This window comes from Dipodomys merriami, unplaced genomic scaffold (genome assembly GCF_024711535.1).
Source record: "Dipodomys merriami isolate MVZ:Mamm:240054 unplaced genomic scaffold, mDipMer1.0.p SCAF_102, whole genome shotgun sequence".
NCBI lineage: Eukaryota > Metazoa > Chordata > Mammalia > Rodentia > Heteromyidae > Dipodomys > Dipodomys merriami.
The window spans coordinates 4,283,210-4,308,095 of NW_027202294.1; the positions used below are offsets into that span (position 1 = coordinate 4,283,210).

Below are 24,886 nucleotides of genomic sequence, written 5' to 3' on the forward strand. Positions count from 1 at the left end.
AAGTTGGGAAATAAGGCGAAGGCTAAGTGTACTGACAGAGGACTGCTAACTTTTACACTGGTGTTCACAGCCAAGCTCTGAGTGGTCATTCATTAGTACTATAGGTGTCAAATTGAAAAGGAGGAGGATCATGGGTGGCAACCTGGACAGGAAGAGGCAGGTCAATGTAGGCTTAAAGGAAGGTCAGTGTGGTCAGAGTGAAGAAAATGTGAGAGATCAACAATTCAAGACGAAAAAGAATTAGAATGGCAGGAAACAGAGCTATAGTGAAGTAAGTAAGCCAGGTCTGGCCAGCACCATATTGGCCACATGGTTGATTATAGGATCTGGCATCTTGTCTTCATGCTGGGGGAAGAAAACCCCCTGCCCATCACCAGCCTCTCAGGTAATGGGCGTGCCTGGACCCCTGGAGGCAGGGGAGGGCACTTGACTGATAGGTTATTGAATCTGTCAGTCCAGTGCCTGGGGACTGGGAATTTCCTGTGGATCTGCCCCCTGGACCAGCTTAGCCACCAGGAGGCCATGCCACCTGTGTCTCTGTGATGGTCTCCGGTCTCCTGTCTTGTCTCCAGTCATCATGGCACCCCAGTTCAGCTCTCCATTGAAGCTGAATCGGCTTGTTGGTATTGTTTTTGTTATTTTTCTCCTCTTTAGCATGTTTCCTAGCTGTGTTATGTGCATTTGCGTGCTGCAAGCCTTTGTAAAACAGGCAGCCTGTAGCCTGTTAAGTGCATAATAAAGACTCCAATATTATATATTTTAAAATGTGGCTTCTGGGATGATTCACTGTACAACAGTAGGAAAGACAGGGTGGAATAAAATGCAGGAAAGAGCAGGTTCACAGAAGAGAGTAGCAATAGAGAACAAGTGTTCTCTAAAATGTGGCCATTTTAAAAGGCCAGTCGTAAGGCAGTTGAAATTGGGGTGCTGTCATTATAATTATTTATCATGCTGGCCACATCTCAGTACAAATTATTTTGTTAAGAAAAATGTAGTAACTAGCTGGGTGCTGGTGGCTCATGCCTGTAATCCTAGCTAGTCTGAAGCTGAGAGCTGAGGATTGTGGTTCAATGACAGCCCAGTCAGAAAAGTCCATGAGATTCTCACCTCCAATAATCTACTGAGATAAGGCTGAAAATGACACTGTGATTCAAGTGGTAGAATTCTAGCTCTAAGCAGAAGAACTCAGGGACAGTGCTTCGGCCCTAAGATTAAGCCCCAAGACCATCAAAAAAGAAAAGAAAAGAAATGTAAGAAGCGTGAGGCCTAGGTGGTTTATTTCAAGCATGAGTTAAAGTTAGAACGTGCACAATGGTGGAAGGGGCTGAGAGACACATATGAAATCATAGCAAGGAGATTACACATATTTTCACAGCAGCATTCTTGAAGTGTATCAATCTGGTTTATATTACAGAATCAGTCAATATAAAATACTCATCTATTGGCCTCTCTTTTGACCCGATTTTTCTAATTATGTATCACCTCCCCAAAACCAGACTGTAGCCCAGACCAGAGGTGACTGGAGAAAGGAAAGCTTGGAATGATTCAATAGACATGCCATTTGGAAATGGATTTGGAAACCTGCAACTAGTGGAAGTGTTATTTTCCCCTTTTTTGAACAGAACTTGCTGCATGACATGTAAATATATCCTCATTTAGGAACCACTAGTTTTGTGGTGAAAAATTTGGGGCACAAAATGTCCTAAAAACAAACTTAGCTGATATTGCCAGCTCTTAACCAAATACTGAGTGTGGTCATGTTTGTATACTGCTGACTTACCCAGAGTTGCCAGCGAGAGCAGGACAGTTTCACAGGCGTCAATGTTCTTGTCATAAGGGCGATATCCATAGAGGTGAGCAACGCTGTTCAACAGCAAGATCATATTGAGCAAAATGATGTATCGCAGGAAAGCAGCAACATACAAGCTGTGTTGAAAAGTTTCACCCCAACAATACCAGGGGACTAATGTAGGCAAGATGAAGCACATTAACAGGAAACAGGGCTTGTAGTACCTACATGAGAGACCACACAGTGTGAGAGTAGGGACAGAGGATTTTCACACAAGCCTGGATTACTCAGTCTTTCAGGGTTGGGCCAACCATTCCCTCCTAACTGTAAATACAGAGGTAAACAAACCAAAGGGAATGGGTGGAACACCTTTTGAGAAGACATAGTTGTCCTCTTGTTATATAGATGTGTGCTATATGGATGTGTTCAATAAATATTCTAAGGTCATCCCATTAGGAATGCAAAGGACAAGGATAAGAATATAATATCCTGATTCTAAATGCCTTGTTTCCTTTTGTGTGTGCTGATCCTAGGGATTTGAACTCAGGATGGAGACACTTTCCCTGAACTTTTGTGCCCAAAGTTAGTACTCTTCCACAGAAGACATAGCTCCACTTACCGCTTCTAGGTGGGCCAGTGGAGTTAAGAGTCTTAACAAAATTCCTGCCCAGGATGCCTTTGAACCAGTATCCTCTGATCTCAGCCTCCTGAGAAGCTAAGATTACAGACCTGAGCCACTGGTACCCAGATTGTATCCTTTCTTTCCATGAGACCTCACATTATATTGATCAAACAGGCAGGGTCCCCTCACAGCCACATCCACCAAATTCTGGACACCTTTCTCTTGCTCATCAGTGTCATTGGCAGAAAGCATGGCAAATGTCATGCTTTCATTTTCTCCTACCACCCCTTCGTTCTTTGCTCTGCTTTTTCCTCAGGAGGTACACTCAGTGTCTGTGACCACAGCAAGTCTCTCCTTCAGGAGGCCCTGTTTTCTTCAGTCCCATGCAGACAAAAGCCATTGACATCGCAAGAGAATCAGTTGCCTGTGTGCCTCAGTCACATCTTCTGTTTTGATGTCACTGACAGTCCACATCAAGTTCTTTCCTTATCCTGTCACTGCTTCCCTGGCTTGAATCCTCCCTACCATCTATCTTATGTTTCCATTTCTCATTTCTCTGCCTGAATGGTACTTTAACATGTCCTCAGAGTAGCCTCTTTAAAGCATATCTGACTATGATACATGCTGCTGGAAAAACTTTTATGATTCTCTTTTGATTACAGAACTAATCCAAAGTTACATCAAGACTCTACCAGAGTTATAGCTACCTTTCAGTCCCTTTCCCTGTTGTACAATAAATATCAAGCAGAAATACTGTTTCAGGTACCTGCTTAATGTGTTAGCTCATGCTAACACATCTGTTTGGACTCTCTACTCATCCATATTCATAACGGTCACTCTATATAAGTTGGCTTAGTCATACTTTGTTCCTGTACCTTGACCTCATTTTCCTCACTGACCAATTTGTTTTCCTTTGTGCCTGTCCCAGTACATAGAATATTCTGTTTTGTGAAATAGTTATTTGAGTTCTTGCCCTGTCCTTCTACTCTACTGGGTAAAAAAAATCAAAAGAAAGACATCAGTCACATTCACTTTTCTGTTTCTAAATATGCTATTTAAGTGAAATTTGTGGTATTTAATTGGTTTCATTAAAATAGCTCAGAGAGAAAGGAACAGAAGAATAAAACATGGCTCTGGGCTTTTAGACCATAAAAATGGTCAGAATGACAATTTTGAAATTTTGAATACAGAAACTTAGATAATTATTCAAGTATTATATTACATATCCTAAGAGAGAGGAATACCCCCAAATTCCACATTTCCAAGGCATACCCCAGTTCTGTCTTCCCTTCCTCACCTCCTCTGGAACATCACCAGTTTCTCAGCTTTGAGGTCAGACAGGTCAAGCAAATCACTCTTCTCTTGGACAGCTGGGTGTTTACGCACAAGCACCCAACCCACATGAGAGAAGAAAAAGCCACGACGAGAATTGTGAGGATCAGCATGAGTCTTTGTGAACTTGTGGTGTACACGATGATCTCGGGCCCATTCATACACATCATTCTGGATGGGAGAAAAGGGAAAACTAGGCCTAAGGAGAGATGCCCTCTAGGAAGGATTGGAGTGCCCAGATGTCTGCAAGGGTCCAGCTCAGCATCACAGTTCCCAGGACCTTAGCTCCAAAGAAGGCATATAGGCCTGTCTTCTTCTCAGTAGTTGCTCCTGACATGAGTGTGGAAAAATCAGCTTCCAGTTCCCAAACACTAGAATAGCACTGATAATTCCTGAAGTTTATCTGGTAGCACACAAGGCATTTCATTAGTTCTATTTCATTAGTTCTGCAGTTCTATATCAGGCTAGGATGAAGAGAAGGGTACTCTTGGGTGTGAAGTCCCTGAGCACAGAGTACAAGCCAGATGGCATGGACCCTAAGGTAATGCTCTTTGGATAAAGCTTTGAGACGCTTCTTCCTGATGCTTTCCCACATGATAGGTACCCAACACAATAACTATATAGTCATGACCATGAGCACATTTACAAACGCCCTCTTTGTTTGTTAGAGACCCTATCCATCCTTCCAGGATTTGTCAATCTGTCTCTTCCTTCCCTTTGCCTCATGAGGACATTGAGAGCATCAAGCAGAAGTTGAGCAGGCAGGGATGATTAGGCATATGTTGTGGGCCCTTCAAATCTTGCCAGGACAGTGGAGACTGATTTGGGTTCATTTCTTTCCCCTCTCTAAATTATGCTTCATATGACAACTATAGCTAGGAGAGTTCCCCTTCTCTAATTACCTAATCTTTCTGTTAAAGGGGTGTTGCCTAAACCAATCTCAGTACTTGATTTAGCCAGCATGGCATCTCTAGTTAACACTATAAGGCTAGCCTGCTTGACCTCTCAGTAACTTAGTTTCCTCATCTGTAAAGTAGGCATAACAGTGCCATCTACCTCCTAAGACTTCTGTAGTGAGTTAATGAGTTAATCTGTATCATTAATCTGTTAATCTGTACTTTACCATAATGCTGGGCAAATAGACATTGCTTCACAAGTATTCACTCATGTGTGTGTGTGTGTGTGTGTGTGTGTGTGTGTGTGTGTGTGTGTGTGTGCTTGCATAAGTGCATACATGCACTGGTCATGGAGAATAAACTTTTGGCCTGGGGGCGCTGTCCTTTAGCTTTTGTTTCGCTCAAGGCTGTTTTGCTCTACTACAAGGGCCACAGTTCCACTTCTGGGGTTTTGGTAGATAATCGGAGATAAGAGTCTCACAGGATTACCTGCCCAAGCTGGCTTCAAACTGATCCTTAGATGTCTGCCTATTGATTAACTAGGATTACAGGTGTAAGCCACCAGTGTCTGGCTGTGTTCACCCTAGTTATCAGCAATTAGACTGTGTGCTACAGCACCTTTAATCCCATTATCTTGAGTCCTAAAATAGTCAACTTTATATTTAGTGTCCACCAATTGCCCCAGAAACCTAGGTCAGGGCCTGGCTCTTATACTATGGTCCTCTATTCTGAAGGACCACAATGGCCATGCAGTTTCATAAAACATAGACCTTGGATAAAAATGACCATATACCTGGTGAGACTTTCCTTCCTCAGTGACTCCAGTTGAAGTCACTGATGAGACTGGAAAAATCCATGTCTGACCTGCTGGGACTCCTTTCCAGGTGCCAGTCCCCTTCACTCCATCCTGGATCGTTGATAGGATGGAGACACAGAGCTGAGCCCTGCCAGCTGCTCACCTGGAATGCCATGGAGTTGGCAATGATGAGGAAGAGCCTCAGAGGCAGCCGTGCTTTGTAGGTCCGGTGGCTCCACAGGCGATGAGCCCCTGCTGTGATGCCCAGGCCACTGAATACATAGCACAGCAAAACTGCCAGGATAAAGTAGTAGGAGAGTCACCACCTGATGGGGGTACAGCCAGGGGAGGCATGTCAAAGCATTCCTGTGATGCCAGAGCCAGCTTCTTTATTTTTTTTCTTTGCTTATGTGGTGCTGAGGAATTGAACCCAGGGCCTCAGGCATGCAAAGCAAGTACTCTACCACTGAGCCACCTTCCCAGCCCCAGAGGCAGCTTCTGTAGAGTTTAGGAGAAGATCTGCTTTACCTTGAACCCTAGCGATGCCTTAGTCTTGGGCTTCTAAGTTTTACCACTTGAAAATCTGTGCTCATCACTTACCCTCTCCTTCCAAGAGTGGAGATAAGGAGTTCCAAGAGTTAAGAAAGCATAAGGACATGCAAAAGGAATAGGGCTCTCACTAACGTGTCATTATCAAACCATAGGCATATGGTTCTATCTCATTTGGCCTTCTGCTGATCTTTCTGAAGTGTTCAGAGCAGAATATCATTTCCAAAGGTGTACTGAATATAGTAGTCAAAGACTTGCATTTCCTTTTGCCAGCCAGTACAACAGCATTTCAGTATTATAGCAGGCAATATGGCTCCACGAGGGATCCTCCATACATAATGCATAATGGCTCAAGCTTTATCAAAATTGTTCACATGCTTATATTTACTATACAGCTTGAACAGGGTAAATACTATGAGTACTGCATGTCACAGTTGAGGAAACAGACGAAGTGAGAGCTATGTTATTTAGAGCTATGTTATTTAGGGTCACAGGACTAGTAAAAATGAAGCCATGTGTCAAAGTAGGTTATTGGTCTTTGACAATGGGGAATCCAAGAATAGAACTCTGAAAGACTTTAGGGATGCCTTCTCTACCATGCTGATGGCTTGCAGCTCAGGAGGTGCCACACGTGATCTCTGGTGGGTAAGGAGTTCCTTGGTATACATATCATTCCCTTTGTTCAGTGGCACTGGGAGGACAGGATGAAGCCTTGGTTAAAATTTTATAACTTATGCTGGGATAACAAATTGAAACGATAGATTATCTGTGGTTATAGAACTTCCTGGAAGGCATCACACACTTTATAAGTTGTCTTCTCTACTAAAACAAGAAGAGATGTCTAAACAGCTTTCTCTCCTCTCCCCCTGTCTCCTTAATCTTATCCTGTCCTTCATGATGCCCAAGAGTGCCACACGATTATTATTATCCTAACAAAAATTCTGGCCACAATTCTTTAGGTCTGGGATTGAGACACCAGGTGATATGTGGCCAGGCCATATGGTGATTTAGATCATATTCCCAAATACAATACTAAGCAGCTAAGTAGGAAAAGTATGGTGAAGTCAGGCCTCTATAATCATCAGGAAGGAAGAACCTGAATACAGGAAAAGTAGAAACCCTCAGCCCAGAACCAAGAAATCATGTACATTTGTTTCATGCTGCAGACATAATGGTTCTGAAAGAACAGGTAATGCTCATTAGCAGCAGAATTGAAACCAGAACCCAGACACTAGGTGCCTGTTTTATTATTCATTCATCATGTACCCAATCTCTGTCACCAAGGAAAGACCATCAGTGTCCACACTGATGGTTAAGCAACAACTTGTAGATTTTCCCTGAGAAGTGGCCTAGAGAGGTTTTCTTTTCAGACCATCAATGATGTGAGAAATATTTTTGAGCCCTTCCTCAAGGTCTCTTCTGAGCAGCTCCAAAAATAAAGGGACAAAACATCTCAAAATCTGAAATTTTTCTATTTCCTTTGGGAAAAAAACAAGAAAAGCACCAAAATCTACAGGAGGGAGGAGAGACTGCCCAAGCTAAGACCTCTATCCTTCTTTCTTTTTTAATCATAGAGGAAATTTGAAATCCACATTTCACAATCCACATTTCATAGAAACTCTTGTCAACCTAGTCAAAGAGCCCTGATCAAGAGTTGAACAAGTCAGCATTTTAGCACTGTGTACCAATTTCTGTCCAATGTCACAGCAGATCCACAAAAGCAAGACACTAAAATGATAGATATCATAGCCTTAATGCCAGTGTGGCATTATGATCCCTGTACATTTTCTAGGGTGGCTAATCACAGACTGGTCAAACTAGGAACTGAATGAGGCCTACAGGGAGTATTCTGGCTGCAAGGGGCTTGCAGCTGAGGGAACTGTTTGTGAAGAATCTGTAGAGGGGAAGGATCTCCTAGTGTTAAGGGGAACAAGACTAACTCCACTTTTAATATATCAGGAGTTCCTCACTCCCCCCCCAACACACACCCCCACCCCCGCCCCTGAGAATCAAAATACTGGTTTCTCACAAGGGTCAGGAAATATGCTGTTTATTGAGACCCCAGGAAATGTGGGAAGCCTTGCTGATTGTTGTGATAAGATCTGCAGCCCTGTTTGGTTAACAATAGTAAAACAGCCCAACCACCTTTGCCCTTCCAGGAAGGAGCAGCCTTATCCCTGCCCCTTATCTGCCTGCTTTGTGTGGGGAACCCAATTCATGCACCAATTCCAACCAGGATGATAGGTTAGTTCAAACAGATACTATAAGACAGACTGTAACTCCATTGGCCACTGACATAAATATGCGATCATTATGTGTGTTTTACAAGCCAGGCTTGACCGCATGGATTTAGTCTTTAAAAACCCTAGCTTGTAGGCCATTCAGGGTCACAGTTTCAGTTCCCGAGTTTGTGCTGCGTCCCTGGCTGGTCACCTATCCACTTCCCCAATAAAGTCATCTTTTTACCTGAGGCTGTCTCTGAGTGGTGGACTCTTTTCCCCATAACAAATCTTCTGAGAAGAAGGGATGGACAAGAAAACCCATTCTTCCTCTGGATCCATTATGCTACAGCTCATAGTACATAGTAGAGCTCATAGCATACCAGGAAAAGAACATAAGTGTCCTTCTACAATGCTTGAACAATACACACACTAATTTTTCCTGGACCATATTTAAAGTTTGCTTCCGTGGCCATGATGAAATCGTGTAACCAAAGAAACATCTTCTAAATGTGTGTTGTTATCTTCTACCTGGTACTCAGCAAAACTATTTTCATGAGTTTCGAAGATCTTAGTTAAAATTCTCCTGGGAACTGGAAGGATTTCCCAAGACAAAACTAGGAATCAGATCCCACAATACCTAAAAGACTCAGGTGGTGGTGGCACCTCCTTGCTGACCAGTCCTATGTTACTACCATCCAAGACAGCTACCTACTAATCCCCTCACACCGGACTGTTCCTCCTCCTGTCTTCTGGAGAGATGACACTAGTCTCCACTCCCAGACTAGTCAGCCTCCCTGGAAACAAAGACAAATGGCTGGAAACCCAGACTGAGAGGGGATGATGTCCTCTGTGGATCCCAATTGCATCAGACTCTATTCCAGCTCAGCCAGCCTCCCAGGAACCAGAGAAATCACTGGGAAACCAGAGAGGAAACATTGCCCTTTGTGGGACCACACCTCATTAAAAAGCAGGGAAAAAACCTGAGCACTGCTAAGGATGGGAGCTGCTTACCCCAGAGCCAGGTGTAGGCCTTGCAGCCAGGAACCAGGGTGAGCCCATAGAGGGCTCCCAGGTGCAGCAGAGCCATGGGGATGATGGTTCTCCACACATACTCAAGCTTTGGTGGGGGGCCCACCTCATCCTGGTAGGTGGGGTCATAGATGTCCTCTTTCATTTCGGGGCGGATGTCTTCTACTAAGTGGAGGGCCATCTCCTTCAGCTTCTCTCTTCCATTCTGCAGGTCCATAGAAAGAGGTGCTAAGATAGTGGTTGTAGAGAAATCAGAGATCTACAAGGAGAGAGCATAGTGGTGAAGAGAGAGCAGATACCTGGTAGGTGACTGGGAGTGTCACTGGAAAGAGGTGAGGTTAAGTGAAGCTCCCCTTTAAATATAGGAACTCTTCACATAGGGTTCTTGACTTCAATCACAGAATAAGAATTTCTGGACAAGGCACAATGGTAAGAAAACTTGGCAGAGCTTTATTAAGTAAACAAGCAGGGAAACACAAAAAAGCAGAAAAAAAGAAAGGCAGGGACACACTCTAGCAGAGTGTGGATACTCTCATAGGGACACAAAGACACAGACACACACAAGGAGACACCCAGAGAGACACACAGCTTCTTGATCTGTTGGGTACTAATAGGGTAAAGACAGGGGGTCTGGCTTTAAGTTATGCAAAGCCAGGTGCTTTGTTTTTGTTTTAACTACACCTGGTGTTATTCTCTGAGTTTCCAGATGAGAATGGATCCTGCCAAAAAACAGATCCTTATCCTTGAAAGGAGGAAACATCCTGCTATCTGCATTTTGGGGCATCCTGTCAGTCAGTTGTGAATTCTTGGGTGAGAAATGCATACCTTAGGAAAGAATGCATTCAGTTGCCTCTCTTTGAAGCAAAGATAGCATATCTAAGTTTCTAGATACCATATTTCTGAGTTGCCTACACCAGGCCTCAGTTTCCATAAGTTATCCTGCTTCATTTCCCCCAAAATGACTTTTGTTCCCTTAATCTTAAGGGAAATACATTAAGGAATATTTTCTATATTTGCTGTTAGCTAACCATACCTCATTTTCCCTCATCTATCCAGCTTCATTAGCACTACGTTCTGTGCAGCAGCTGTGGTTAGGTTACAATAGAGGCACAGACCTTGTTAGGAGACAAGATTAAAAGAGGAAGTCTCTCAAAATTGTACAGGTAGATGGTGGTAAAACCACAAGGTGAAGGAGTAGAACTCAAGTGTCTGACTCACTGCATTTTCTTTAAACTTTGTGAAAGAAAAGTTGATGAATCAACTGCTCAAGTTATAATTCACATTTTCACCCACAGATGGCAGCACATCAAATATGCTGAAGCCCTTAACTCTTTTCTTGCCCACAAGTCACCCTGAATCAGGAAACTTAGAATGTAGGGATCCCTGTGAAGAGCTAAAGTAACTCCACTTTGAGATTAACCCCAACATCTTGGGATAGGCTGCCCTCAGAGTAAACCCAAGAGAGAGAAAAAAACAATTGTCAGCTGCCATCAACCCTGCCCACCCTTAAGAAACAGAACAATTGCCCAAGTGTTCCAGGAATGCAACATAACGGTTTTGCAACCATCGAGCCATCAAACATGCACCAATAATTCAGAAAAAGGGCAGTGCAGTTAGGGTGGACTCAAACCAATCATGTAACTGCTTGTGTGGAGATTCCTTAAACTTGTTTGTTCGATACTATAAAAACTGTGCTGATTTTGTGCTCCGGGCCTCTTAGTGTCACCAGTTACTGAGTGCGCTAAGGACCAAGCTCCAGCTTGCAAAGAAATTACTCTTTTGCTGTTTGCCTTGATCGTGGTCTCTGGTGGTCTTTCAGGGTCCTGAGTCCATGCAACATTTCTGGGGGCTCGTCCAGGATCCCCCTCATAAGACCCTCCAGACGCCCCACCACAGAGTCGCAAAAAACCCAGCTGGTAAGTCAAAGCATTGCCATTCTCTATATTTAGTTGCCTGCAGGTTCTGTGCCTGTAATTCTGGTTTCCCACCGGGTCTGTGTCCTAGTTGACAAGTAGTCTTGGTGGACATACTATAAGACTGCCAACCGGGTCTGTGAGGAGATATCCCCAGACCCCTCTGGGTAATTGATGTTTAGTGCACACATTTTTTTGGAAATTTTCTAACTGTATTGGGAAGTTTTCCGTCTTTTGGGAAACTCTCCATCTGTCGCCTGGCACTTTCTGGTTGGCAACATACAACGCTGCAGCGTGACTTTGTAAGTTGTGTCTTTGTATGGAGTGCTCTGTTTGTCATTTGGGGTTTATCTTAGCCTTAGGCCTTGACCCAGGGGGGGGGTCTGAGTACGAGGGAGAATATGCCAGTCTGAGAGGATGGCCCCTAGGGACTTATTTCCCTTGCCCCAAAATGACTGGGACTTCCCTTCTGCCTTGGAAAGCCTCTGGACCAACAAATATTGGTGAGATGTCATCCCATTCACTGAGACCTGATTGTTCTCTGTTTTATGTTTCCTGAGGTAGGGAAGTACTGGATGAGAGTGGCAGGCTCACTCAGCAGACTCTGGATTTAGCTTGCTGAGTGAGAATGGCACAGAGTTCTGGTAGGGATAAAATCAGCCTTTGATTGTTGTCTAATTCTGTTTTAGAATTGGTACCAATTTTAAATGTGGATTTTTGGTTTTTGTGTTTTTGTTATTTATTTGAACATCTCTGAGGGAATAAAAGTTCCAGCCTCCAGCTGGGCTCAGTCACAGAGAAGGCTGTGTGCCTGGTTTTGACTTTTTCAGCTAGTCCTGACAATGTAAAGTGCTCTTGTCTAAAATTGGATAAAAATCAAGCCAGTTTAGTTTCAGGTGATCCCCCTTCCCCCCCAACCTACCTCCAACAGAAGGGATTCAAAAGACCAATTGGTGAAGTGCCTTGCTAAAAGCAAGCCCTGGGAAAATGAAGCTCAACAAAGGTATTTAGTTTAAAAGAAAAATTGTCTTAAATTTTTGTTTGAAAACTTTAGAAAATGTATGTACAACAGTTTTGAATTTTGCACACTTTATGATCTGTGTGTGTGTTTTGTATTTATTTGTGAACATGTTCAAGATAAAAATTGTCAGCATGTTGTAACAATTGGGTGAGTTTAAGTTTAAAATTCAAAAGGTTATGAGGTTTGGACATTACCAAAAATTTTTTTAAAGAATTTTTACATTGTTTTAAATAGCTTTTTAAGGATTCTTTAACTTGAAATTAGAAAATCTGATATTTTAGAGTGCATAAAGCTGTTTACACTGTAATCAAGATATCTGGCTTAACAAAAAGGAGAAACTTAGAAGCCAACAGATGACCTATCTTTAGGAGTAAAGGGTGAAGAGGCAGAAGTGCAGTTCAGCTGGTCATGCATGGTGGGACAGGCTCTGGGAGGAGTCCACGCATGGTAAAAGAGGGCAAGCTGGCACAAACGCAGTTCATCTAACCCTAAAGAGTTGGATTGGGTGTGTGCCCATTCCACAGGAGGGGCCATGTGGCCCATCTTTATTCCATCTCTTTTCCCACAGATAGACACTGGAAACATGATGGTAAAAATGAGTGATGTGATGATCTGATTAGCATTACTAAAACTGCCCCTTGCATGTTTTATAATTAAAATTAAGAAGGCCTTAAAAAGAGGGTCAGAAAAAGTTTATCTGTATAGTGATTTGCTCTCAATGATATTTTGCAATTGGATGTTTTCTTTTTAAGGCATAAACGTGTTAAATTTAGCTTCTTGGTACAGTGATGTTGATTGTAATTCTTGAATTAAGGAAAAATTATCATTTGAGTTTAAAAGTTTTAATGTGTATCTGTTTTAAAAAAAGCAGCCAAGAGGAATGAGTAACACCTAGCCTCAAGAGTTCAAGGGATTTTTCAAAGTGCAACTAAAAATTAAAGTATAGAGTATTTAAAACAGATTAATAGGAGGCTTACAACTTAGGAATGGTTTTCTGTATATAAAGTTTAAAAATGAAATTGTTCTAAACATTTACCTCAAAGTGCAGAAAGGAAAAATTAAGATTACCAAAATAACTGATTAATTCCTATTTCAGTTTGTTATTATAGGTTTTTGGTTTTTGGTTTTGGTTTTTGTTTTTTTTTGTAACAGTTCCCAATAGGCCCACAAAAAGGAGTGAGGATTCTTGTAAGTTTGTCAGATGTAACCTTGGCTCTTAATTAGTTTCAGTAAGAGAATGTTTAAAAGCTACTTCTTTGTGAGGATGGCTGCTCCAATTCGTATTGTGTAAAGGGTTGTTGAAGCAAGCACGACAACCCTGGAGTAACTGGGAGACATCCCAGATCCTCTTGTGAGGGCGGGGGTCCTTGGAACCCTGCGGTGTGTATTGTGGGGGCGTCCTTAGAACCCCGCTGTGAGAATTGTGGGGTGTGGGTCGGTTCCATGTTGGGCCAGAACTGACCAAGAGGACCTCCTAACCGAGGCCCAACTTGCCCACTGTGGGTCTGCTCCTTCTGCTGTGGGGCATGGGTCGGTGTGGAACTCCGCCGTGACAGGAGTCAGCAGACCAACTCGGGAGATGTCCACTTCGTAACTGTCAGGCCTGCGTGTGTTTTGTTTGTACTGTTTATTGCTTTTTTTGGACTGTATGACTGACAGGACTGGAAACCACAGGCAACACTCCATCTAGCCCCCTAGACTTACAAAAAGAAACTAAGAAAGAGGAAAATAAATTGTACCCCCCTGTTTTTCAGGGAGGTAACTTGGAAGAAGAAATGTTTCCTCCTCCATACTCCCCTTCCAGGTTCCTTCTGCAGAACCTGAGAATGATCAAGAGGAGGAGGGAGCTATAGAGCCAGCAGCCAAACCCTTGGCACCTGCCCTTAAAGTTTCTGAGGGGCCAGTCACTCAATGACGCTGTGGGATCAGCCCCCCTTCTAATGCAGCTGTCTTTCCCTTACGCGCCATAGGTTCTGTGGATGGGGATGGTCAACAGCAACTCCAATATTGGCCATTTTCTACCAGTGATCTATACAATTGTTGCACCCAAAATGCCCCCTTTTCTGAGAAACCCCAGGATTTAATTTGTTTGCTTGAAACTATTCTCTTTACTCATCAGCCTACTTGGGATGATTGCAGTCAGCTTTTACAGGTCCTTTTCACCACCAAAGAGAGAGACCATATCTAAGAGGCAGCCCGGAAACATCCCTGGCCGCATAGAAGTGCCCATCACGGATCCTGCCCTGATCGCTGCCTATTTTCCTGAGATCCGACCAACATGGGACTACAATATGGTTGAAGGTAGGGAGCGACTCCTCATCTACCACCAGGCTCTGTTGGCAGATCTCAAAGCGGTGGCTGGCCGACCTACTAATATGGCCAAAGTTTATGATGTTAGACAGGGAGGAAGTGAAAGTCTGGCAGCATATCTTGAGCGGCTCATGGAAGCTTTTAGTCAATATACCCTGTATGATCTTGAGACCCAAGAGTCAGCTCAGATGATTAGGTTTGCCTATATAAATCAAGCTGCACCAGACATAAAGCAAACGTTGCAGGCTCTAGACAGACTTGGTGAAAAGTCTATTAGGGATCTAGTAGCTGTGGTGGAAAAGGTTTACAATAAGAAAGAGACAGAGGAGCAAAGACAGGAAAGGAAGGACAGAGAATGTGAAATTGAGCATGAAAAGAGAGACCGGGCCAAGGAAAAGAGGCCAGACTTGTTGGACTCGCCACTATCACATGCTGAGTATACCTGGTTCACAAATGGCAGCAGTTTCATTTGAGATGGAAAAAGGTACGCGGGCACAGCAGTCACCTTGGGACAAAATTGCTTGCTGATTTGAGTGATACTGAATTTCTATGTAAACTTGGCTATCTACAGCTTGTCCACAAAAGTGTGTGGCCCCAGCTTAGAGCATTATATGATTCTTCTTCTATTCCTACCCCCTATTCGTTTAAACAAGGGGACTGGGTGTTTGTTCAAAGGCACAACTTGAGATCTCTGGAACCACAGTGTAAGGGACCTTACATGGTGTTACTGGCTACACCCACTGCCCTTAAGGTGGATGGCATTGCTGCTTGGATCCACTGCTCCCACGCAAGACCGCTGACCCCTTTGCCCTGGACGACCATGGAGAAACATGGGAAGTCTCCACGCACCCTACCCAACCACTCCGTGTACGCTTCAAGAAAAGAAAAATGAACTGATTGTTATTGGTATTGTTGTTTAATAGTATAGCTAAGGTCAGAGAGGGACTAGAAAAGAACTCGATCAAGATAGAGAGCTGTTGGAGTTTAGTTTTGGGCCGGAGCCACAAGATTGTGTCTCAGGACCATAAGTCAAGGGGTGGAAATGAAGAGTTATTTTTGAGGCCGTGACCACTTGTTGCTTGTTTACCAGCAATCTAGCAGAGCAACACATGGTGGTAATCCAAACACCTGGTTGGTTGTGTGCCTTTATAAGCCCTGCTAATGTTTAGCTCCGGGCTCTCCTGGGCTCCACTGTGTCGGAGTGTAGGACGAGGCCTGAGCTGTAGCCCGTCTAAATAAAACCTTAAAACAGCTGTAAAGCCTGACTCTCAGTGGTCTTCATGGTGGGGGTCCTGTGACCTGGGCACAACAAACAGTCACATCCTGGTAAAACAGGATGATTAAGGATCAGCTACTTCAATATTCTCAAAACATTAAGCACTGGCAAGTTAAGGAAATATGTCCATCCTAAAATGGTATCAAAAGGCATATGATTTTGTCTATAAATCTTACCAGTAAGAAACCCTAACAAATCCTAAGCACCAACATGTCTTTTCATTACTTCTGTGAGGCTAATACCTTCCTCGAAAATCAGAAATTAAGGGCTGGGAAGTTGGCTTAGTGGGAGAGTGCTGTGGCTTAAGTGGTAGAGCTCTAGCCTTGAGCTAAAGAGCTAAGGGACAACACCCATGCCCAGAGTTCAGCCCCCACGACTGACAAAAAAAAAAAGTCAGTGATTAAGATCTTATTTTTTCTTTTTTCTGGTCACATGTGGGCCTTGAACTTGGGCCTGAGGGCTGACCTGAGCTCTTTTTGCTCAAGGCTAGCAGCACTCTACCAGTTGGAGCCACAGTGCCACTTCTGAATTTTGAGTGGTTAATTATAGATAAAAGTCTCAGACTTTGCAACTCCAGTTGGCTTTGAACCATGATCCTCAGATCTCAGCCTCCTAAATATGGAGGAGTATAGATGTGAGCCCCCATCCCCAAGCTTAGTATATATGTCTTAATAGGACATAGCCATTACAGCCTTTAAAAAGTTGACATAATTGGGCTAGTCTGCTTCTGATCATAAATTGACTTAATGCTATAATCTTAAGTGGTAAGATCTGTTCTCAGCAAGACCTTAAGAAGTTGTTCCCTGAGTACAACTCTATTTATCCACTTTCAATGAATGTCCTTCATCTAACCTAAAAATGGTGGCCAACAGGCAGCCCATTCCAGACTTACAAAAGCAAATCAACATAGGAGTTCATGGACACTGAACCAAAATTCCTACTGTGTCCCAGTTAGGAGAACTGTGCTCCAGTTAGGAGAACTACATTTCAAAGGCTTCTTCTTCTTTTTTTTTTTTTTTTTTTTTTGTCATAGGGCCTGAACTCTGGGCCTGGGCACTGTCCCTCAGCTCTTAGCTCAAGGCAAGCACTCTGCCACTAAGCCACCTTCCCAGTTCCAAAGGCTTCTATTAAAAGTTCAGGAATGGAACCATGCAGTGGTGGCTCAAGCCTGTAATCCTAGCTACTTAGAAGGCTGAGATCTGAGGATTTGGGTTCAAAGCCATCCCTGGCAGAAAGACTGTGACACTCTTATCTCTAATAAACCACTTAGAAAACTGAAAGTGGAGCTGTGGTTCAAGTGGAAGAGTGCTAACCTTGAGCTAAAAAGCTGAGGGATAGGAACAGCGCCCAGGCACAGAGTTCAAACCGAAAGACCCATACACAAAAAAGTTCAGGAATGTAAGATTAATTGATGGTACTGCATCAACATAGTGAACAAACACCAGACAGGAAAGTGCAAGTTGTTTACTGACATGTGCTATCAAAGTAAGTTCAGGATGTCATACCATAACTCCTAGAAATATTTTTTCTGTTCAAGAACTGACTGGATTGACAAGACTTAAACACTTCCAAACCCAAACCATGTTTTTTTGTTGAGTAGAGTACACTAAGCAAGGGCTCTACCCCAACCCTCTTTTTGAGACAAGGTCTGTGCTTCTCAGGCTGACAAATTTCTGGAAGCCCAAGGATTTCTTGTCTCAGGCACACCAGTTGCTCCAAAGTACAATGTGCAATTTACATAAAACATGACAGGCATTAAAAATGTTCACTGTTTTCTAATTTCTACAGTGTCTAAAAGCAGTAACTTACTTCACTTGGAATGAATGTTAATAAACACGTTAGCTCTCTTATTTACCTAAAATGTGTTGGATGTGAAACAGATATTTAGGTAGTCCTGCATCAATTATTTGCTTCCCAGTTAAAAAAATATTATTAACATAGTATTCACCTATTTAAAAACCTGCACATTACTTGGAAGTACTTGAAATGGCACCTAAGATTGTCCATTTCTTTTCATCAAAATGTTACATATACATGAAGTGCAAAGACAGCCATTGCAGAATAGTAAAGGACAAAATCTATTAAGAATGTTTGTCATAGTAGCATTGTCAAACTTTTATGCAGAAAAAAATGGGATGTTTTATTGAATTAAATACTAGATGTTTCGCTGTAGTTTTCTGATAATGACAGTGTGAATTAACTTTCAGATATTGTCTTATTTCTACCTGGCACATAATTTGTATCCAACACAAGCCTGAACTGAAGACATGGCTGGAATAGTGGAGCTCCTGAAGTGGTAGGACACATTCCTAGCAAGGACCTGAAAACAAACCCAGTTATTAGCCTCATCTCCTCCCCCCTTACGACTCCCCTGACACCTCAAAAAGTCATAGTTATTGTCCCAACAGAAGCATAGAATATTTAATGTGTTTCTATATACTTGTATTTGTTGCAAGTCTACTAAAGCTTAGTTTGCTCCTTTGGCTACTCTGGTTTCCATTTACCAGTGGTTAGACTCTGCTGTACCCAAATAAGCTTACTTCACAATTCAGATTCATGTTTTCAATGAGAAATGACTTCCCACTTGAATTCCTTTAAAAAATAAAAAGTATGACAAAGTATATGTTGTAAATCCTATAAATTGATAAACAACTTCAGAAAAACAGTGAAGTGATTTCATTTGGGAAATGCTGAGGGATGCAGAAAAGGCTGTTGGTCACACTGAGATGTCCTGTTCTTTTCAGTGAACCTCAAGAGTTGTAAGTTCTGTTGAACTCTGTTCATTTTTGCACTTACCCCATGACATATTTGTAAGGTCCATTCCTGGATGGTGAACACACCTCGCCCAGTACCTGTGTTACCTGGAAGAGGTCACATCTGCATCCGCTGAGGTCACATCTTAATCTGATGTGGCCACACCTTTCTCCCACCTGGTCCCACCTCTTACCTGGTCCCACTTCCTAGACACACATTACCCCCTCCCCATCCACCCACCCCCACCCCCCCTCCTGCCCAGGCCCTACCCTATATAAGGCCTAACTCAGGGCCAGACACTCTCTCTTTTGCCAGCCGCATGGAGTGCCAACCTTGCCTGGTCCCAGCAGGTCTACTAAATAAATCTACCCCTTACCTAAATACCACGTGGGTGGTGCTGGTTACCTCTTTTTAAAAACCTAACAATATTAGTTTTGCTTTTTTCTTTGAGTCCAAAGTTAGTGTGACATGAAAATACATTATGATATAGCTCAAAGGTAGAGCATTTGCCTAGCAGGCCCTGGGTTAGATCCACAGCACCTTGTATACACCTATGAACTCCTGGCTTCATGTCAAGGGTTAGTTTGTGGTATATGAGATCATGTGACCTTTTAGGTGTTCAAGTGGCTAACAAGTCCTCATCAAGAGCAGAAATTGTGACAGAAACAGGACTGGGTCCTCTAGGAAGACCTCAGGTATCTGACTAGGCCAGACAGAAAGTAGCATCAGTGGCAATTACACTACTCTACTTCCTCATGCACAGGAAATGTGTTCCAAGACCCCAGAAGATGCCTGAAGCTACAGCTAGTATCAAACCTTATATACAAACAGTGTGCCACTGTAATAGTCAATCTGATAACAAAGATAACTGCCACATTGCATCCAGGATAGCATGAATATTCTAAGCAAAAGAAAGATTCTTCTAAATAGGATGAAGTAGTGAAAGAGGGTACCATTTACTGAAAGACAAACTTCCTTTTCTTCTTTCTTTACCTCTATTGTGCATCTTTATTTTCCTCTTGAGTCACTCTTTTACATAGTGATTTTGGATCAACGAACCACATATTGCTGGATCACTATCTACATGGCAAGGAACCAAAACTACCCCCAAGCATCAACAAGCCTTACAGGACAGACCACCTCATAATGAAATCACCCCAACTGAGAGCAATTACCTATGGTGGTGAGGCTGCACACCAAATCTGAGATAACCAGCTTATGGCATCAAGATTGCTCTTCTCCAGTGATGACAGTGACACTAGCTTCTCCAGAACCCTGGGCAGAATCAAAATTAAGATAAAGATGCATCCCACCACTAATCTAATTATGATTATCCTCTCTGTTAGCTGTGTACAACACAAACATCGCCTTTGTCTTCCTCTCCTATAAAATCTGTGAAGTACTGTCAGTATATTTGTACCACTGAAACCCTTTATCTGTTCTTCCCAGTGTTGATACATTGATTAAAAATCCTTTCTTTGCCCTTGCCTTTCTCTGCCTTTTTCTAGTACTGACTCTGACTGGTATTTTGGGTAGGTGTCATGGTATATATACTCTGTTGGAACCCTGGGAGCCTGGGCTTTTGCCCTAAACTTATGCAATAATACTGAGGCAAAAGGACCTTGATCAATCAACTGTATGGTAACAAAAAGCTTCTGAAACAGAAGAGCTGCCTTTCAACAGGACCTCATGTGACCACTCAAACAGAAAATCAAGAACTTGCCCAAACTAATTTTAACCAACATAAATAAGGATGGTCACTATCTGTCCTTATTGGTAGTATTATCATAATATTTATTATTGTCATTATTATCATTTCTATCCCGTATCTGAGGCAATAACACACCTGAAAACTCTATATAATGATAACAAACACACTCTGTGGAACAGAAAATGGAAATAGGCTGTATTTTGGAGACTATGTACTCCCATTCTGGGAATTCCCTACTTCTCCTCAGCCCACCTTATTCCTCCCCTCTATTAAGCTTGACAAGAAGATCTGCTGTTCAAAACCCGAAAGGGTGCAACTTAGGTTGAGAACACCTACATTTACCTCTTTTTGTTTTGTTTTAGTTGTTGTTGTTAGTGCTGGGCCTTGAACTCAGGGCCTGGGTGCTATCCCTTAGTTTTTTTTTTTTTGTTCAAGGTAAGTGTTCTATCCATAGAGCCACAGCTCCACTTCCTGCTTTTTGGTAGTTTGTTGGAGATAAGCATCTCATAGCAAGAGCAAGAAAGAGCTAATTAAAATATGCTATAGAGCCATGTAAACATTAGATGAATTGGATAGACTAGAAGACCTGGAAAGAAGCTCACATATCGACAGTCAAAAGCATAGCTTTGAGAAAAGAAAAATTCTTCAAGAAACCATTTTGAAAGACCTGAATATCCCCATGTGTAAGACTGAAGATACATTCCAATCTCTCTCTCTCTCTCTCTTTTTTTTTTTTTTTTTGGTTTAATTTGTTTTCTCTGTCATTCATGCAGCTTGAACTCAGGTCCTGGGATCTGTGCCTGAGCTTTTTCACTCAAAGCTAGCACTCTACCACTTTGAGCCATAGTACCACTTCTGGTTTTCTTGTGGTTAATTGGAGATCAGACTTTTCCTGGCCAGGTTGGCTTTGAACTGTGATTCTCCAATCTCAGCCTCCTGAGATAGGATTACAGGTTTGGGCCACCTGTGGCTGTCCTGTGTTGATTTTTATAGAAAGTGAGAAATAGCCCGGTGCTGGTTCATTAGAAGTAAACATAAGGACATACTTCAAGATATTGGTCTACACAAAGATTCCTGAATTGTATTCTAACAAAAGCAAGAATTGACAAATAAGTTTGCCTCAAGTTAAAAAGCTTCTATCCATGAGGGAAGGGGTAACAAATTTGCTTCTATCCACCCGGGAAGGTAAATAAATTTGATGAAAAATGTACTTATTACCTTACTTTTGTAATTGTAACTCCTCTGTCCATCACCTTGGCAATAAAAAAGAATTCTGATAACCAGACACAAAAGAAAAAAATGTACTCACAACCTGATTTATGTAACTGTAACCCCTCTGTATATCACCTTTATAATAAAATAATAAATGAATAAATAAAATAAAATATTCTATACAGCAGAGGAAAGAGTTTACAAAGTAATTAAACATACCACAGAATAAGAAATTTTTTTCCATTTATTAATCTTTCAGAGAATTAATAGCTAGTATATATAAGGAGCCCAAAAACCTTAACAACAAAAGACTAAATAATCCAATAAAATTGGTCACATGATCTAAATGAACACTTTTTCAAAAGTACAAATGACCAATAAATATATGAAAAAGTTCTCAATATATTTACCTATTAGGGTGAAGCAAATCAAAACTACATCGAGATTCCTTTTCATCTCAGTAATATTAGCTATGATCCAAAAATAATAAAATTATCAATCAACATATCAACCAAAAAAAATACTAAGGAGAATACAGAGAACAATGAGCTCTATCATGATGTTGATAGGAAAGTATGTTAGTACAGTGTCTATGGGAAATGGTATGGAGACATTCATCCACATAATCTGAAAAAAGTAACTACCATAGGATCCAGCTTATCTCCATTCTGGGTATATATCCAAAAGAAATGAAATCACTGTACAAATACTACCTGTGTACTTACATTTATTGTGGTTCCATTCAATCAGGTTATTCTTAAAAATTGTTTCTTATTCCTACCTTATGAAACTCAGGATTATGCAGTTGCTCAAATGAAGCTTTAATTTCTCTTTTAAGGAATGGAAGAACCCCAATTCAGGGAACAATCAAAGTCAATTCGACCTATAGTTTTGTAGTTATGATATTTGAAAATTGAGCCAAGTGCTGCTGGCTCACACTTGTGATCCTTATTGCTCAGGATACTGAGCTCTGAGGATTCCACTTAGAAGCCAGCCTGTATAGGAAAATCTGTGAGACTCGTCTCTAATTAACCACCAAAAAGTTGGAAGTAGAGCTGTGGCTCAAGTGGCATCAAGCACAAAGGCACGGGGATAGTACCCAGGCCCTGGGTTCAAGACCAGCTTGCAAAAAAAAAATAAAGAAAAGAAAAGAAAAGCGTGAAAAGAAGGATTGTCTGCATACATGGACTTGTTGAAATGAAGCATCCTCTACTCCCAATTTATGTCAATAATAACCAGATATGCACTCATACATTCTGAAATTAGAGTTTCTGTCCCCAAATCCTGGAAAGCAATACAACACTAAAGAGATGACCGAGGCTTCCAAGATGTTCTCACTCTCTTACCCAACAACTACTGTGCTACAAGTCCAAACTGAGCTGCAAACATGGCTACAGAGGCACTTTTGGAAGCTTACCTTCTCTTGCAGCAAGGGCACAGGCATTTTGGTTTCAGATACCGGGAAGACTTTCCCAGGACTGAGGCTGCAGACTGGAGCGTGGTACTGCCAGGACAGAAGATGGCTTCTCCAGAGCCTGCTGGTGTGCCACAACTAGGTGCTGTACTCAGAGCCCTTCACTTGGCACTATAGGCCACATCTTTATGTATGTATCTCTCTAAGCTGAGGAGTGACCAACATCCCACACACCTTTTATCCACTGCCAACAAGGGCTAGGTGAGAACAGCTGGCTGTCAAATCATCTCTCACCAGCAAGGAGAGTGATAGAAGGGAGATAAGAGAATGTGGAGGCAGGCAGGAATTAAGCCTGGGCCTAAGGATGTTACAAACGCCTACCCTACCTCTGTTCTTGCCCTGAGAAAATTCTGTCACCTCTGCCATATAGTTGGCCAAAGAGAATTTATTGTCACCTCTACCAAACATTTCCTCTTGCTCAGTGCAATCTGTTCTCTCTAATACCACCTCTATGTTCTTTCTCCCACACTTTTCTTCTAGGCTTCATTCCCACAGGCTGCTTGCTCTCTCCTTGGCACTCTTTGGCCTCAGAGGATAGTAGGGAAATTCCTTTCTGGACAAGAGAGGAGACCTAGTGGCCCAGTGAGGGCTAGGTCCAAGCCTAGAGATTTGCTGGGAACATGGTGAAGGTTGGGCAGTGGGACAGTTACACAGGAAGAATGGGAAAGCCATGGTCCACCCACCATGGTGCCTCGGTTCCATGGTGTTCCTCCCTGAGAGACAGCGCTGACCATCTTTCACTGACTGGCCCTTGTTGGAAAAGAGGCCAATGCAGTTGTCCATGCCAGTTCTCTAGGTTTCCCACATGTATCTGTCCATACTATGCACAGAATACGCATGACCTCCCTTTCACTCCAACCCTTCCCTCCTATCCTGTATCCAACACAGAGAGAAAGAAAAAGGGAAAGACAAACAGAGACACATAGAGAGAGAGAGAGAAATGTAGAGTGAGAAAGAACTCAGGCCTGTGTATAGGCACAGGTATGTGGCTAGAGGCGAAACCTCAACTATGGCTATCTTGAGGATATGGTAGCAGTCCTGAAGATCAGAGAGTGAGTGTGACTGTGACACCTCATGTAACAGGGCAGAGTGTGACAGGCAGGGTGTATGATAAGTGGTGATAGCCTGGGAAACTGAGCCATGGAGTCAAAGTCTTAGGGATCAAACACAGCCTGAACATTCTGTGGTGGCTTGACTCTGGAAGATGGCTCTATCTAGATTATAGTCTCTCTTTTTCTCTCTCTTTCTCTCTCTGCCTCTCTGTCCTCCCTTACCACCCACCCGCAAGTAGAGTCCTCCAGGTAACCATCTCCAGAGTGGGCATCACCCCCATACCTGAGTTTACACAGACATGGAAGAGAATAGGCTGACACCAGACCTGAGCCTCCAATGATAAATTGATGATCAGAAAGGAATTCCTTGCTCTGACGCAGCTTCCAGGCCAATGTGGGAGATAGGAGGGATGTGTCCAATCTCTGCCTTTGTGGTAGTCTAGTCCTACTGGCTAAGAATACCCAGAGAAGCTGCTAGCTGCCTCACAGAGTCCTGAACCAGTGCCTTTGTCTCTCCCTCAAATACAAGAAGTACATCTAACCCATTCCTGCTTCCTCTGGTCATTCTTTCTTCTTTCTCCCTTTATCTGTTTCCCCTCAACCTACCTTGCTGTGACCTACAGCCTTCCCCCATCATACAGTTACCTCATGTGCACTGCTATCATTCTTGCTTTGCACTGAACATGACTTGTACTGACTACAACCTGGTTGCAAGATCCAGTGACAGCTGGCCATGGCCTAAGAGTGTTTCCCAACCAGGAGTCTGTTTCTCCCATACAGTCCCTCTGTGCCAATGTGCCCCCCGGCGATTGACTGTTGTTAAGCCTCCTCTGTGGCCCCTGGAAGGCCAATACTCCCTCATATTAGGGGAATAGAGAATGTTCTGCTGTCACCCTGGGGAATTCGCAGGTTTCTAAGAGAAATGGGA

At 42.7% G+C, this 24,886-nt stretch overlaps 3 protein-coding genes across 6 annotated transcripts in view; 1 reads left to right on the plus strand and 2 right to left on the minus strand.

Moving 5' to 3' along the window:
* Positions 1 to 15,738, plus strand: part of LOC138808980 (uncharacterized) — a 28,979-nt gene extending 13,241 nt beyond the window's left edge. The window contains exons 1-3 of one of the 4 annotated variants that reach the window (XR_011366653.1): positions 10,970 to 11,151; positions 14,289 to 14,470; positions 15,155 to 15,738. Coding sequence is in view for 2 of the 4 variants with exons in the window: in XM_069995368.1 (XP_069851469.1) it covers positions 11,067 to 11,151; positions 14,309 to 14,952 (729 nt within the window). In the remaining 2 variants the exon portion in view is untranslated. Of the gene's footprint in view, positions 1 to 10,969; positions 11,152 to 14,288 lie in introns of those variants that run through there. The other 3 variants (XM_069995374.1, XM_069995368.1, XR_011366652.1) reach the window with 3 other exon arrangements.
* Positions 86 to 6,204, minus strand: LOC138807759 (acyl-CoA desaturase 1-like). Its single transcript, XM_069993526.1, has 5 exons — positions 6,120 to 6,204; positions 5,599 to 5,729; positions 3,709 to 3,914; positions 1,781 to 2,013; positions 86 to 171 (listed from the first exon to the last, which is right to left on the minus strand). The coding sequence occupies exons 1-5, from the start codon at positions 6,202 to 6,204 to the stop codon at positions 86 to 88; spliced, it is 741 nt and encodes a 246-aa protein (XP_069849627.1).
* LOC138807772 (acyl-CoA desaturase 3-like) lies at positions 6,503 to 22,960 on the minus strand. The gene is made up of 3 exons (XM_069993531.1): positions 22,850 to 22,960; positions 9,218 to 9,494; positions 6,503 to 6,675 (listed from the first exon to the last, which is right to left on the minus strand). The coding sequence occupies exons 1-3, from the start codon at positions 22,874 to 22,876 to the stop codon at positions 6,503 to 6,505; spliced, it is 477 nt and encodes a 158-aa protein (XP_069849632.1). The 5' UTR covers positions 22,877 to 22,960.
* Between the last annotated feature and the right edge of the window lie 1,926 nt (positions 22,961 to 24,886).